The 16,595-nt window shown below is 40.3% G+C and overlaps 1 protein-coding gene across 1 annotated transcript in view; it reads left to right on the top strand.

Annotated features, from left to right (window-relative positions):
- Positions 1–16,595, top strand: part of ZNF462 (zinc finger protein 462) — a 155,522-nt gene that overhangs the window by 113,137 nt on the left and 25,790 nt on the right. The window contains 2 exon segments of the mRNA XM_078152477.1: positions 9,093–9,360; positions 11,519–11,655. Coding sequence (XP_078008603.1) covers positions 9,093–9,360; positions 11,519–11,655 — 405 coding nt within the window.

Raw genomic sequence — 16,595 nt, 5'->3', positions numbered from 1 at the left:
CACTCAATAAAGATTTTTAAAGATTGCACAATTAAACTCAGTTTAATTTTTAAAAGTTGTAATTTTGTAAATTTGTAAAAAAAAATTGTGAAGTTGTGCGATTTAATTATAACAATTAAAAATGTGGAGCGTTTGTGCTTTCATAATTCTTTTACTTTTCTAGTAGTTCAGAAACAAATGAGCTAAATTAGCAAGAATGATTAATTAAAATATGAAGCTTCAGTGTATTGTGCTGAGATTGAGTAATTACGAAGATAGAAAGAAAGCATAATTCCTAACCCCCTCCTCCCCTCAGGCCCACTTCAGAGTAGTGTGACTTCAGGTCAGCCTGCCCACACTTTGCTCCCCAGTGAGGACCAAGGCTTCCCCAGACGCAGTTTTGTGATGTCTTGGTATCTACTGTAGAAGGGACTTGAATACCACTGTCTCTTTCTCCTTACGGTCAGTATTCTGAGATGTCCTCTTTTCAGCTAGATTTGTCTTAATTACTTGTGTTATGTTCACATTATTACAAAGTTAATTTGAAGATGTAGTTTGTGTTGCCAGATTTTTGGGTTATAGTTCTGAATAGACCATAGGCATTAAGTGAAAGACTTCTTTTGTGGTGATACTTTTTTTTGTTTGGCCTTTTTTTCCCAGCTCTGCAAACAAACATGGGCCAGATACCTAAAACACGGTTCACTTGAATAAAAGTGTGTTATTGTTTCTTAATAAGGTCAAAATTAACCAGAATGCTCAGAAAGTAGGATGTTCTACCTAATTGACTTAACTAGTTGGCAGAAGGTTGATGAGACAACCTTTGTTTTTGGAAAAAAGCTTACTAAAATGTATTCCTTTAATTGATTTTCCAGTCCTAGTAAGTACAGTCCACTGAATATAATTAAATGTTTCTTTGATGATTCAAGACCACACAGTTCCTCAGGGTCATTATTCTGAGCCAGAGGTCTAATTATAAAGTCTCATAGATGTGGACCCCATAGGTGATTGAGCTCAAGGGATACTGACCCCAGGATGTGACCTGGATGTTGGATTTTTTCATATATCTTTGCTATTAGCTTATTTTCTTTATGTTTTCATTCTCCTAGTTTCCACTTCTAGAAATGAAATACCAGAAAGTAAAAATTTGAAAGCTTCTATGTAGCTGACTTCCAATTAATTGAGGCTTATTAGAGTAACATGAGCTGGAAACCTGGCCGTGGAAACGTGAGGCTGGACAAGTGTTTGGGGAAAGCCACGAAGGTTCAAAGGAAAGAGATTTTTGTTTAGAATTTTTCCCTAGGAGACAATAGCACTTGATCTGAGACCTAGATAACTGGGACGAGGGTAAGCAATGCATTTTTCTTAAGGTGAGATCTGGTTTGCTTATCTCCTGTGTGACTTTGGGCAAGTCACAAATCATTTAGCCTTCCTAGGCCTTGGTTTCCTCATCTGTAAAATGAGGTCCCTTCCAGCTATGGACCTATAATCCTAGGTACCTGTGATTCTTTATAGACTGAGAGTAAGATACTTTCTCTTCATACTTAATAAAATTGCCAGGGGTAGCCACGTGGCTCAGTGAATAGAGTACCAGCTCTGGAGTCAGGAGGACCTGAGTTCAAATTTGGCCTCAGACACATAATGCTTACTAGCTGTGTGACTCTGGGCAAGTCACTTAACCCCAATTACCTTGCCAAAAAAATAAATAAAATTACCTTGGTTTACTAGCGGTCATGCTATAGTGGGCAAGTAAGTCTTTTCCTACAACTAAAGGAAGATCTCCTGAAGAAAACATGGCTGTCCTCTGTTATTCAGTTAGATCATTTTCAAATGTGTGTTGGCATTTGCTTGGTTATTTCCAGGTATGCTTTTGGTTTTCCTGGCAGGAAGTTCCTCCCTGAGAGTTTCCTACGAGCTCTATCTCATCCTTATTTTTTAAAAATTAGTCATTTATGTTTTAGTTTAATTCAATGATAGCTGATTGAGACTAGAATCCCTATATAGAGTCACCCAGCATCTACTTTTTCATTGACCTTTGTCTTAGAAATCAATGCTTCAATGCCACAGAAGTGTGGTAGAGATGGAAGGCTTGCAGGTATTAGACAGAGCCGGTGATCTGAAGAGGCTCTGCGTATAATCCTTCCCCCAAAAGGAAAACCTCACCAAACCTTGATTACTGCTAGGTACTTATGTTTGTTAGCAGCTATTATGATCCAAAGGGGCCTTAGCAGCATGGTACACTGGAAAGAATGCTGTGTCTCGGGTCAGGGGACCTTGTTTCGCACCCTGCCTCTGATTCTTACAATCCCAGTAACCTTAGTCAAGTCACTTAACTCAACATTTCCCTGGGAATCCATTTCCTCATCTCTAAAATGAGGGGCTTAACTGGATGGCCACTAAGGTCCCTTCCAGCTCTATATCTGTGATCATATGGATTATACTTAGTGTTGAGGTTTCTTTCTTTCTTTCTTTCTTTTTCTTTCTTTCTTTCTTTCTTTCTTTCTTTCTTTCTTTCTTTCTTTTTTTATAGTAGCCATTCGATTTGGGTTGTTTTTCAGACAAGAACTGTTCAGAAGTTCTTTGCATGGTGTTTTAGGGAAGCTATCTGCACTTGCTACTTTTTCCTGAATATCAAATTCTCTTCAAGGTTAAGAACATGGGAGGTGAATAACAGATATTTGCACCTCACTGAAGAGGAGGGCTCAGTCAAATTTCAAATGAATTCAGACTTTCCAGATTTTTATTATAGCTAAGATCAGTGAACCTTGGAATCATCTTGATGACGCTTTGCTAAATCTATAGTATTTAATCTCACCTCTTTAAAAAAAAAAAAAGCATGAATCCCCAGAGCTAAGCAAAGCCTCCATATATGGCCTCGGGTATCTGTCCTTCATAACACTGGGTGGCTCAAGTAATCTCAGAGTTTTGGCCGTTTACTTTTGACCTTCCCGCTGCAGTTGTCCTTTCTGCTACTAATTCCTGCTTCCCTATCAAAGATGCACAGAAACATTTAGGCTACTTTTTTTTTACTTCTAAAATCACTTTTGTCTAATTTTACCAGCATTTGTGGACTAGAGGTTTGCATGCCATTTCTAAAGTTTTCCTGGCCATTAAGTAAATTATGTGTCTAGCAGCAATCTTGTCATTTTTACTGGGCCTTCCACAAACTTTCTGTCCAGTTTCTTATAGTGACAATAAGGTAAGATATAAATGTATGCACTTATTATGCTAGGATTTTTGCAGTTTTTCCACTTTAAAATTCAGAGTTCTACCTCATGCAGTTCACTCTATCTTGTTTTATATTTTTATTAAATGTTGAATCATTTTTCTGACCCTCAGTTCCTTCCCCTCTGGGAATTATTCTAATTAATTCCCTTTCCATTTCTACAAGACTGTAATTGTTTTATCTCTAATTAATATTTCCCTTTCTTATAATGTAGCCAAGGTGTGGTGGTTGTTTGTTTGTGTTGCATTTTAGGCACCAATATTTCTCTTCTTAATTCTATATAATTTGATATGCTGCCTCCTGGCTACAAACAAAATTTGCTCAACTAGAATTCATCATGCTTATTTTTCTCCCTTCCTTGATTCCACCTTAAGTATAAAGTGTCAGTCTCCCAAGTCTGCAAGAAAATGTAGCTCAAATATAATTAAATTGTGGTTGCTGGCACCAAGATGTTTCTCCTACCTTTTCACCTTCACTCACACCCTCTATGCTGAGCTGAAGAAAATTGAGAATTGATCTTTGTGGAGGTCTTGCTTTTATGTATCACTACATGTTAAAGGCGCTGTCCTCTGCAGCTTTCACAATTTACTGTTCAATTTATTCTTCCTGTTTCAGTTGTCCTACTTAATCTCTGGATGGTTAAGCTCTTACATTACTTCTCATTTGCCCTTTTTAGCTTCTTTTTATTTCTCATCCATGACATTGCAAGACAGTGGAAAGACCGGTAGCTCTGGAATCAAAGAAGGTGGGTTCCAATCCTAACTGCTGCTTGCTGCCTGTGTAAGCTTTAGGTAGTCACTTAACTGCTCTACACCTGTTTCCCCAGCTGTAAAATGACTGGCTTGAAATAGATGAGCTACAAGGTCCCTTCCAGCTTGAAATTTAGAGCATGGTCCTATAAACTTGCATGATAGGGAGAAAACATGTTTTCATGATTATTCCATCTCCTACCAAAGTAAAATATTCTCTATGCTTTCTGTGTTATATTCTGGAGTAAGATCACCCAATCTTTGGAATTGTATCAGTTGTTTGAAGAATGATTAATTACACCAATTAATCCTACCCAGTAGAATCCCTCCTTGTCACAATTATAAACAAAACAAATGAACTCATAGGATCATATCTAAAAATGCATGCCTTATTCCATACCAGACTTCATGCCTCCTTCATTCTGAAGTCTCTCTGTCTTCTTTACCTTTACAATATTGTCACTCCCGTCGTTCTCCTAGGATGTACTAATATTAGTCTTATAGTTTCTGCATTATAGCCCACTGTTTCAGGCTAAGATGACTCCATCTCTTCTCCACCTCTTCTTTCCCACCAACAAACACACCCTCTTTAGTTCTGACACCATTATGAGGCCAGTTCTGCCATCACTATCAAAAAGAGTGTGTCTGCCTCCTTTCCTTTGGCTCTCCATCCCCTTCCTGTAACTTTCTAAACTATGGTATGGCCTCTATTCCTTTTTTAGTTGTTGGCTTCTCGTTTTAAAAATATAAGTTCCCCAAGGATGTGCTTTTTCATTCATTCAACCTGGCCCAGAAGGATTCAAATTATTTCAATTAAGCAAGTATTTATGAAGTGCCTACTGTGTGCTGGGCACCATGCTGGATATGTAGAGTGGAGGTGGGGAGGGAGAGAAGAGATGGAGATTTAAAAAAAACTAAATCAAAGGTTATACACATTTTGATTGCCTTTGAGGCATAGTTCCAAATTGCTCTCCAGAATGGTTGGATCAGTTCATAATTCCACCAACAGTGCATTAGTGTTCCAGTTTTCCAACATTCCCTTCAACATTTATTATTTTCCTTTTTGTCATATTGGCCAATCTGATAGGAGGAGAGGGAGGGAGGGTTAGAATTTGGTACTCAAAAATTTTTTTTAAAAATGTTGAAAATTGTTTTAATATGTAATGAGGGGGGAATAAAATATTATTTAAAAAATAACTAAATACTTCATGGTTTCTATCATCATGGAGCTTGGGGTCTAGTACTGTTTTAACTACGAGCTACCTCCCCTTGAAGTTGTAGTTCAAGGGTGTTCTGTGAAACAAGGAAATTATCTAGAAGGTCAAAGAGGTATGAACTATGATCTTCTGCCTCAAAACTGAACCGTTCCTGTCATCCTGAGTAAGGCAGCAAGAACAGCTCTGGACATCACCTGGCTTTTGGTTTCATGAGCCTGTTCTCAGGAAAATCCCACTTGGGACATTCTGGACCTTTAATTTGTTTGAGTTGGGTTACATTCAGTTTCTTTATTGAGGGTAATAGATGGACTCTTGAATGGAAACATGGCATTTATGCAGTACCCTCTCCAGTTCTCTTTGTCTGCACTGTGTGTTGGTAGAAAGGTCTCCTGTGTGGTCTTTTTCACTGTCACACTTTCTGGTCTTTTCTTCTTCCACAAATCTTAGTTGGTTTGTGTCAAAGCCTTATGTAATTTATATTCCTTTGCTTAATATAGTTTTCTCCCTGTCTACCTATCCGCTTATTTTAGAGTTTCCTTTCTCATTGCTGACTGCAGTATAGGCTTCCTTTCCTCTCATGCCACTTCTGTCTAATAGTTTAACCTCTTCTACAACTATCTGTCCCCTCAGCCAATACATTAACTTCAATGTTGGCTACTCAGTTGCTACACAGCTCACTAGAGGAGAATGCAGTGTTTCTCTCTGAGTGGTTTTTTTTTTTCTCCTTTATTCCTCACCCTTGCAATATGGGGGCTATTTTCTGCTCTGGGCCAAGACTGCCTACCTGCACTTCAGAGGTCTTGTGACTCTTCCTTGCAGGTGGTTCAAATTCCTTAACTTTTGGTTGCCTCATAGTGACTGAAAAAGATATGGAGATGTCATTTATGTGGTCATGGTTTGCAATGGTGATAGTTTTGAGTGTCGTCTTCTTTAATTTGTGTGACGTATTCCCTTTACCACCAGTGACCTTTCTACACTGGTCATGAGATGACCTTCTGTGTTCTAGGAGCCATAAGCAAACTAGTATCATATCTTAGCCAGTAGAGTTTTTGTTTTTTAAATAATCCATGACCTACCTCCACCCACATATACCTCCTTATTGTTTTTGTGAATAAAGTGTTAAAATCTTATATAATTCACAATCTCCAAGGAAGAAAATATGCCTTGGACCCAGAGAAGGAAAGTAAAGATCCCAAAAGAACTGTTTGCTGGGCAAGGTTATACACACACACACATACACACACACACACACGTGTGTGTGTGTGTGTGTGTATATGTGTGTGTGTGTGTGTGTGTGTATATATATGTATGTATAAATCATAAACTATGTGATTTGTGGATTTCTACATATTAAGCTGAGTTTAAACAGGGGTGGTGGGGGAAGGAATTTACAGAATATATACCACTATTTCTTTGTGAGGGTAACATTCTTCACTTTCTCCCAGTGTCCACCCACCAATATTTTGACTTTTTCCTATTTCGGAAGGTTCCATATAAGATGTGAATGCCAGAGTTAAAATAGAGAGCTTGTTTTACAAGGCAGCTGAAATAATATGTAATAGGCCTTGAGGAGAAGGGGGAAAAAGTGTTTAAAGTGAAAAAGTAGACTAGATTTCACTCCCCTGAAAGAGTCTGGTTAACTGATTAGTAACTCTTCTATCAGGGTACAAGACACAAACCATGATGGCTGAGTCAAAAAGAAATGATTAATCTGTGTGACCTAGCCTCTGAATCTTAAACAACTTTTTCTTTATGGTTTTACATAAATTAGAGAGATTGAAAGTGTCAGTTGCCTAGTTCCTGAGAAGCCAGCCAAGATCCAGACTGGTTTCTCAGAGCAGGGAATGACACATAGTTGACCTGCTGTGGCCTCCAGGGTGACAAAGAGGAGAGAGCACTACAGGTGACTATAGGAGAGTGGGCCATTTGAAGTTGTTTTTAGGGGGCTGTTATCACTTGGGTGTTTTGGTTATTGATTTAAAAAAAAAACAAAACTTAAAGTAACAAGGATCTGAGCCACACTTTGGTGATGAGAAAGGGCATGCTAAGTTTTCTTTGTTATACCAGTTCCATGCTCCAGTGACCAGCCAGAGAGCAGCCTGGGACTCTCCTAGCAGGATAGTGTTTTTTGGAAATAGTGACATGTCAGTGTTTAACTGGCTTCTCTAGTCAGTGTTAACATGAAGGGAAGAAAGATAGTGTGTTTTGTGTTGTGTGCGTGTGTGTGTGTGTGTGTGTGTGTGTGTGTGCGTGTGAAGCAAAAACCAGTCTTGAGGACTTAAGTAGAAAACATTTTGAGCAATCCCAGAAATGGTAAACAAACCTACCATAGAAGGAATGAATGAGGAGTGAACAATTGTGGTATTGTGATCCTGACTGAGTTCATCAGGCTAGGGTAGAGGAACAAAGAAAAGGAGATAAAAGAAGCTGGTAAAATGAATTCACTTGTGTCATTCCTTTCTTCCTTTGTCTTCAGTATACACCTGGTAATGAACCCATGGAGGCTGAGAGAGATTGTTCAAGTTTTCTTTTGTTTTATTTTTGTGTGGCAGGTTTGTTTACAATTTCCAAAGGGGTTTTTCTCAGCCCTGAGAAATGGAGGGGGAGGGTTTGAGGAAGGGGTAGAAAGGATTTTTAATATTTTGAAGACAGAAGGTATCCCCACGTTGAGGAGGCCCCTAAGCTTTTGTTTTTCTCTTCTAATAGGTTGCCAGAATGGATAGCCTTAGTTTCATCAAGTATGGGTGTTACAGAATTCCTCCATGTCCTGCCTCAGGGAATCATGCTTTGGAAAATTAAGTGTCCATCAAATCAGAAGGAGGCTTGTACACCAGTTTCTACTCCCTTTTTCCTTTCTCTCTCTCTCTCTTTTTTTTTTTTTTGGTGAATGCCTTAAGAAAAGAGCCCTTTGTCTTCTCTTTCAGGGAAAGTTGCACTGAAATTCATCTGTGCCATATTCATTTGTGTCGTTCATTGACAGCTTTAGGTTATATAGGACAATGTTGGTGAATACTTAACCTCAGCATTCAAAAAATAGTATGTTGGGAAAGGTTCGAGACTCCTTTGAAAATGTTTTTCTTCAAGATGTGCTGAGATCCATGCTTATCACCTCAGCCCAACCCCCCTTCCATATCAGCTTCCTCCATAACGCCACCTTCTTAGTGTTAAAGCACCTTCAGATTTCAGATTTGTGCCTGTCATGGCTGTTTTACTCAGAGAAACGAACTTTTCAAATACCTTTCAAGGGAACTTGTTTAGAATTTCATTTTAATGGGATTTATGAATAAATCTCCATTTTAATGCTGAGTAAGCTTTAAACACCTACTCTGGGAGACGACAATTGGATTTTTATATTTTAAAATTTAAATCACTTGGCTGCAAGAGTATAGAGCATTTTTTAAAATCTATATTGGTGAATGTCATATGCTTAAGCATTCCTGCTAAGAGCTGACTTTTTATTTGGGTGGCTCTGCTGATTCTGTACTGCAAAGGGGGAGATATTGCATCATCTGCTTTCCTTTTGCTTGGAGGTCTCTGTGTACATCATTCGGGCTTATTTATCTCACCTACAGGAATCAGTAGTGTTCATTAGCCTGTTGCCTTACTGTAGCTTCCTTTAGAAAACAGTTTACTTGCTTCCTTCACTTTGAAACCTTTAACCTCAGAATTTTATTTTTAAAAAAACATGAGCTCTCAAAGTCAGAAGAAGAGGCAACAATTTCCTCCATAACTTATTTCCCCCCATATCTCCTTTGTTGAATATAAACTAGATGAAAGACTCTTGAGCTAATAAAAGTTATCTTCTTTAAAAAAAGAAAAGAAAAGAAAGAGAAACATCTCAAACTGATGCCAAGGAGTTTTGAGCTTCAGACCTCTAAATCCTTCTCTCCACCTGGTCTAATTTTCCCCTCTGTCTCTCCACAGACTCTTCCTATTCAGAACCTCCAGATGTTCAGCAGCAGTTGAACCACTATCAGTCAGCTGCCCTGGCGAGGAACAATAACAGTGTCAGCCCCGTACCTCTTTCTGGGGCCAGCGCCGGAGCTGAACAGAAAACTGAAGCCATTCTTAACTGTGAATTTTGTGAATTCTCCTCTGGTTACATTCAGAGCATTAGGCGTCATTACCGTGACAAGCATGGAGGGAAGAAGCTCTTCAAGTGCAAAGATTGCTCCTTTTATACAGGCTTTAAGTAAGTGATGGGAAGCACAGATTTCTAAAACAAAGCTCCTGCCTTTCTCTTCAGGGGCTTTTTGCTTTGAGTCCAAAAGGCATATTCCTCCTGTACCTGAAACTCAGTAGAGGGAAAACCTTGGCAACGGAAGATGGTAATTATATTTCGTCTTAAGGAGCAGAAGCTAGTTTTAAGAAGAATAACTCAAGTGAATGCATTGGATCGGAGGGGAGAAAAAAAGATTGTATTACAGTCATTGAATTTGAAACTTCGGATGCTTTAGCCGAGGGACAGTGAGCTGGAAATTGATGTGGGTTTAATGGGAAGAAGTAGGTTGTTTTTTGCAAAAGGGGAAGTCCCTGATCTCCACAAGTTAAGAGTGAATCTTCCATCTGTAAACCTTACTTTGTAGATGAAACATACAAGTCCTTTGGATGGAGGGGCCAGCCCTGCTGAGAGAAACAATTACCCCCAGCTGGCTACCCTTGCCACCATTTTATATAACTCCCATTTTCTCCAAATAAAGGGGAGTAGAAGAGACATGGTAAAATCATATAAATACAGACCCCACTTCAGTCAGGACTATGTTCAGTCTCTGTATGATAGCTGTGTGTTCTTTTCCATGAGTCAGTTTTTTGGCCCCCAAAAGCAGAAGCTACAGCTTTTGATGTAATATATTCCAATGAGGCTGTCAGCTCTGGCCATCAGGAAAATCTTTTATATGTAGCCTACATCCCTTCTACTTCTCCTTTGTCCTTGTGACCACCCTGTCCCGGAGTCATTTAAATCCAAATTCCACATTGAGAGGTGAGAAGATATAAGATTCATGCACAAATATACTATGGAAGCTAAAGAGGAACCAAGTACTTTCCCAGTGACTCTTTAATTTCCATCAGCTAGTAGGAAGAAAGCTGAATCTCAGATTGGAAATTTAGTCTGGTTGTCTCACCAGCAAGAAGCAGTATGGGCCCAGACCAAAAGGATGGGGAAAGGTAGAGGTGATGAGAAGGCAAGTGGCCACTACTAAACATATTACTTCAATGATAAGCGGTTTGGGTGGTGGAAGTCACCCTTTTCCCATTGAACTCTGGATTTCACTTGTGCTTGATGAGACTTCTGTGATTATTAATTTTAAAGGTTTGCATTTTTTTGAGTGGGGGTAAAGCATGGGGAGAACCTTCAATAAAAATCTTCCTCTGAGACTCCATAATGGTGCATCAGTGACCTGGAAGTTCTCAAAGGTGGTGCCAGTGGAGCTCAAGCTACGGCAAGCTCTTCCAAGGCAGAAAGGCTCTAAGGTCTGCCCAACCACAGATTGTGCCTTATCATCCAGGAACCAATCTGCCTGACTGTAACTCTAATCTGGCCACACTAGAGGAGGTCAGAGAGTCAGCTATCAGAAGATGATTTGGCAGGGAGAGGGAGACCCAACTCATGGAATCGACTGCTAAGAGTAGAGAAGGGTAATGATGTAAAAGCACGGGTCCTTGAGAGCACATGGGTTTTGGATGGGGGCAGGGGATGAGTAGGGAGAGTGGTATGGATTTAATGAATGCTTGTCAAGCTGATATGTCAATTTGCTCATTTCACTCACCCAGGTAAACTCTGAATGGGCGTGCTTTATAGATGTTCCCTTCTCAATGTTTCTTACCTGTGAAGAATCATGTGAGCAGGGAACCATTCCAACTTTAGAAATATTCTTTCTTTGTACAGAGAAGGATTGGGAATATTTTTCTGGTAGAGGTTTTCAGAAGGTTTTAGGCAACCTCTGATTTCCAGGGCATTTCAGGAAGCTCGTATCCTTCCAAACACAGCATGGAATGCTTGAGGGTGTAGAAACCATTGAGTTGGCAGACAAAGAAAGAAAAGAATAAATTTATTGAATGGATGCTGTCCTCAAGTACCTTTTTATGAGTACAGTCTTAAAACTAGTATGTACTTTTGGATGGAATTCCATGGATGGAAAGAAGAGTTTCACCCCTATCATCCAGGATCATTCTCTAACTATTCCCTAATATCTTTCCTTTGGGTTGACAGAGAGAGAGAGAAACAGACAGAGAGAGATCCAGGCACTGGGTATGTGGCAATTCCAGGTTAGCAGCATCTGAACAGTGAAGAGATCACAGAGTCATAGTTTTCCTCTCTTCCCCATCCTCCACCCCCGCCTCTCTCGTAGATCTGCTTTTACTATGCATGTGGAAGCTGGGCATTCCGCAGTTCCTGAGGAGGGTCCCAAAGACCTGCGCTGTCCCCTCTGCCTCTACCACACCAAATATAAACGCAACATGATTGACCACATCGTGCTGCATCGAGGTAAAGCAATGACTCTGTTTTTGGGGTTGAATGGGAGGTTGGGGTGGCAGGGTGAAGAAGGGGAGAAGGGAAAGGGTGGAGATCAAGGAGAAGGGTGGTATCCAAGACCCTCAAACCAGTCTGCTTGCTCTTCAGTCGTTTTTCAGTCATGTCCAACTCTTCATGACCCTGTTGGAGGTTTTCTTGGCAAAAATAATGGAGTGGTTTGCCATTTTCCTTTTGCAGCTCATTTTTACAGATGAGAAAACTGAAATAAACAGGATTAACACACTGCTAGGAAGTGTCTGAGGTCAGATTTGAACTCAGGTCTTCCTGACTCCAGGCCTGGCACTCTATCCACTGTTCCACATAGCTGCTCTGTAGACAGTCTGGTAGTTCCCTCCAAAAGAGTACATATATTTCACTTAACTCAGCTCCCAGTCACAATCCCAGGAAGGAAATTACTATGATTTCCAGACCTGCATGAAGAAGATTCCTTGGGCAGTGATGCCTTCCTGGCACTGGCAATTGTCCCAAGCCTACTTTAGTATTCTCCTCCAAGCCCATTTATGACCAGCTACAATTGTTATTGATAAATTGAGTTTCCTCTTCATTGAAAGGAGAAGATTAAGGTCTTTTTTTTGAGCCAAAAACTTATTCCTATTCCATCGATGTATGTGTATTTTTCTTCTAATGCCTAAGAAAAGCTTTGCTGTATATGCCATGTCAGCAGCAAAGTAAAGGATTTTCTCACTTGTTATGCACTGAGATGTCATTCAGCAGACTCAGAATCATCCTTTGGGAAGTTGGCCATATGTCATTTCTTCAGAGCCACAGAGTTCCTTAGAGAGGGAACCTCCCCATTTCTGCTAGGTATTATTGAAGCCATTGTACCTCATATCTCTTGGAGGCCAAGAATTCCGTGATCTGGAGACCTTGGTCACAAGGTGCCTGGAAGCTGCACGACAGAAAAAACAACTTTGCCCTAGATTGTGGTATAATGGGACCATGATTTTCAAAGAATTTTTAGCTAAGAAATAAACATACATATTTATCAAAAATGAATTCTATATCATGAAAGAAGAATCCTTAACCCTAAAAATATAAGGGACACAATCATTCCTCTGTCTAAGAGTTATAGTCAATATCTGTCTTTGGTACAGTAGGCAGTGGCTAAACACAAGGTCATACAGACTGCTTAGCCAATGGGAAAGAGAGAGAGAGAGAATGAATAGAAAATCATTGCTATGTGCCAAGTACCATGCTCAACTGAGGATACAAATTTTAAAAAATCAAACACACAGCCCCTGCCTTCAAAGAGCTTTCATTTTAATAAAGAGAGACAACACACATGGGTGAGTGGTGGCCAGGGAGAGGTACTTTGGTCCTAAGATTACAGGAATGATGAGTGGGGCCATAGAGGATTAGATTGATATCAGATCTCTTCCAGGAACAAGGGCAGAGTTCATATCATCATGGTTCTAGAACTTGGGGCTGGAGATATGGAAGGGGATGAAGGGAAAGGTGCGAACATGAGGAAAGTGAGGCTGGTCTTCTAATCCTTTGAAGCCTGTACTCCTCTCCTTAATTCTAGTGGGCTGAGGGGGATCCTAGCCAGAAAAATGTAATGCAGGACAGAGTTCAACTCAGAGGTTGCCAACCAGAAGGCAGGAAAGAAGCAGGAAAATGAGGTGAGGAGCAGACCCTCCAGAAAGTCTGGTCTGACTGAAGCCAGTACAACTGCTTACTCTAATCAAATCAAGTCAGAGACTTCTAGGCTATTGCGTGCACTCAGGCCTTGCCTTTAAGGGTAAGGTGATGCCAATCTACATTAGCAGCTTTCCCAGTGAAGAAGCTAATTGGGGATGAGAGATTAGCCCCTTCATTTAGTATCTGCCTCCCCCAGTGTAGTCCATGTAGTGGTTTTGAGCCCATAGTGTTGAAACCAGAGGGACAGAACCCATTCAGCAATGGAAAGATATGCCCTCAATTCCATGTCCCATTTGGGGAAGATTTCTTTGTTTATAGGAGTTAACTGGAAGAAAAGCGGGTTTGTTTGGGTTTTTTTTTTTCTTACCATTCCATCCATATCCAGCTAGTTAGAAAAGTTCCTTTGCCAACTCTGGCATCTCCCAGAGGAATGAAGCTAGGGATACCTCCTAACGCTGTAGACATTTTTAGTAACTTGTCCCCCTCTTGCCTTGTTTGGATCATACCACCATCTCTTCCTCAAAAGCATGAATGGTGATGTACTTTTCACACGCACAGATTTTCCCTGCTTTCCTATCCAGCTCTAACTAGAGGCTAGATCTGTGCTGGCCATGACATACATCAGCTTGCAGGCTTGGAAGAGGCAGCTGTTTGAAGCCTTTCAGCTGATTCTTGGCCTGAGCTCTCCTGCTTGATGTTCATCCTTATTCACCTAGCTGCCAGGACTCAGGCCCATGTGCTGAGGTGGCTCTGTGCCTTCTCGCAGCTTGGTCAAAGTCCATTGACAGCAGATTGCCGCTGAGCAAACAGAAATAGCAAAGTCCTCATTTTCTATGGATAGAGCCCATCTCCCATGCCCATTTTTGCTGCACTGGTAGAACCTGGTATCTTCTGCCGGATAAGCCTGAAACTTTGGTTTACCTGAACAGAGAGGGCTTGCAGTAGTGAGTTAGGGGCACATGGATGGATTCAACACAGATTGATTCACGGACCAACTTGGCAATTTGTGGAGGCAGTTTTGTATTAAAGGAGGTGTCTGGGCATGTTCAGAGCACCTTCACTGGGATTAGAAAGCACATGGAAACAAATTTACCATACAAATCTTTTAAATAAACAAATTCTTAAGAAAAAATAGTATCATCCTGTGAGGAGCCCAAGAGGCTGTTGCAACAGACCTGGGATTCAGAAACTCTCCATAGGGCTGGGAATCTGAAACCAAAATCCCTGCATTGCTGATTTCAGTATATTTCATCCTAGCTAAGATCAGAAGTCATGATCATTACCATCTGTGTTTAGGGAATTTAAAATGCTTTGGTGTTCTCAGACTAACTTTGGTGTGTACACCCCACCTAAAAATGGCATCTCTGTGGGAAGCTTAATTTTGGCTCAACCGAGGGGCAGCAATGGGATTCTTTAGTACCCTCTTGGCCATTGATATTAGGGCTGAAGCTGCTAACAAAGCAGTGAGATAGGATTCATTCTGCACCTGTGTTCTCCTCTGGATGGATAAACATCTTTGGTCTCTAGGGCTCCCAGGGAGGGATCTTTCTAAGTGTTGGGTTAATTAAAATGTTTGAAATTCAAGGGAAGAAAAAACAGCTCGTACACTGTCCCTGCCACTTGGTAGGACACAGTCTTGATGGTTCTTTCTAAGGAATTTTTGTGTTTGTTTCAGTGGGTAGCAGAAGAAAGAAAATCAGCCTGACACGTCAGGATTAAGTGAGAAATGCCATTGACCAAACTGGTGATGGTTAAAAGGAGAAGCATGAATGTATTCGTTTATTTAATGGCTGTTTAGTGCCTGTCACATTTTAGCTCCCTGCTGCATGCTTTGGAAGAAACAAATGAATGAGCTTCTGCCCTCAAAGAGCTTACAGTTTAGTAGGGAATGTAATGAAGCTCGTACACGGGTAACACAGGGGAGTATTTAATACATGCTCTAAGTGAGTTACAGAGTGCTCTGGGAGTCAGAGAAGTAGAGAGATTCACTTTTAGCTTGGAGATCAAGGACGTTTTCATGAAAGAGGTGACATTTTTGCTGCATCTTGAAGAATGGGTAGGATTTTGATGGATAGAGATTATTTGAAGTGAGGTCTGTCAGTTGGGGGACTAGTATGAGCAAAAGCGTGAAAGTGGGAAAGTTCAGAAAATTCAGGTAATAGTGTATAAAATAGTTTGACTGAGCATAGGGTATGTGTAAAGAGAACAGTGGAAGATGAGGTTGGAAAAGTAGGCTGGGACCAAATCATGGGAGTACTTGAATTAGTCATTGAAAGATTTTGAGCAGGGGAGTTACGTGAACAGACTTAACATGTTAAGATGGTTAATCTATCAGTGGTATGCAGAACTCACTTCAGGGCGAAGAGAATAAAATCAAGGACCCCAGTTATGGCATTATAAAAATGGTCTTAACAAGAGGTGTTAAAGGTCTAAGCTAGTATGATAGTAGAAAGGAATGGAAAGGATGAAATACTTTCAAGAGATCCTGCAGAGCTTTAATTGACAGCTGGCTGGCTGAGAAGGGGGAAAGGGAACAGGAGGGAAAAGTCAAAGATGATTCTTCCATTTGAGCCTTGTGTATCTCCTTGCTGTTTTCAGATTTAAACCATTTCTATAGTAGTAGATCCAAAGAAAGATCTTCATCCTTGCTTAAAGAAGGAGGAGGAAGTAAATAATCACTTATTAGGTACCTATTGTGTGCCAGGCACTGTGCCAAGCGATTTACAAATACATCATTTGATCATTATGGCAATCCTGAGAGGTACATGCAATTAATAAGTGAAACAAACAGCTGTGGGTCCTTCCAACTGAGGGCAGTGGCCTGAAACATTATCTATCTGGAGGACCTTCTAGCCTGATTCATGCCACGTGTTAGACACATTCATTGGAGAAAGTGACTTGGATTTGGGTGTTTTGATCAAAGCGTTAGGATGGAAGCCTATTCACATTTCAAGGATGGAATCAGTGATGGGACTTAGATTCCAAATGTACCAGTGAATTTCAATTGGGTTCCCTCCACATTTAAAAAACCATTTCATCCAAGTTGACTGGATAATCTTCTTTATATATACATGATCTTGAAAATTTGTGTATAAACTGAATTTCACGAATTCTGGCCTGTTTCCATTTAAATTACAAATGTGGAAATTCCAAAACCTCATTTCTAATTTATCTGCAGTTGGCATTGGCACCAGACGTTAAGTTTCTTTCTTCCCTTGTATCTTTGTCCTCCTTTGCTTGTACCTCCTTTT

The sequence above is a fragment of the Phascolarctos cinereus genome, unplaced genomic scaffold (assembly GCF_003287225.1).
Source record: "Phascolarctos cinereus isolate Bilbo 61053 unplaced genomic scaffold, phaCin_HiC Scaffold_4;HRSCAF=312, whole genome shotgun sequence".
In the NCBI taxonomy this organism is placed as follows: Eukaryota; Metazoa; Chordata; class Mammalia; order Diprotodontia; family Phascolarctidae; genus Phascolarctos; species Phascolarctos cinereus.
Note: the sequence above shows the minus strand (reverse complement) of the source record. Positions and strands in the feature narration are given on the sequence as shown.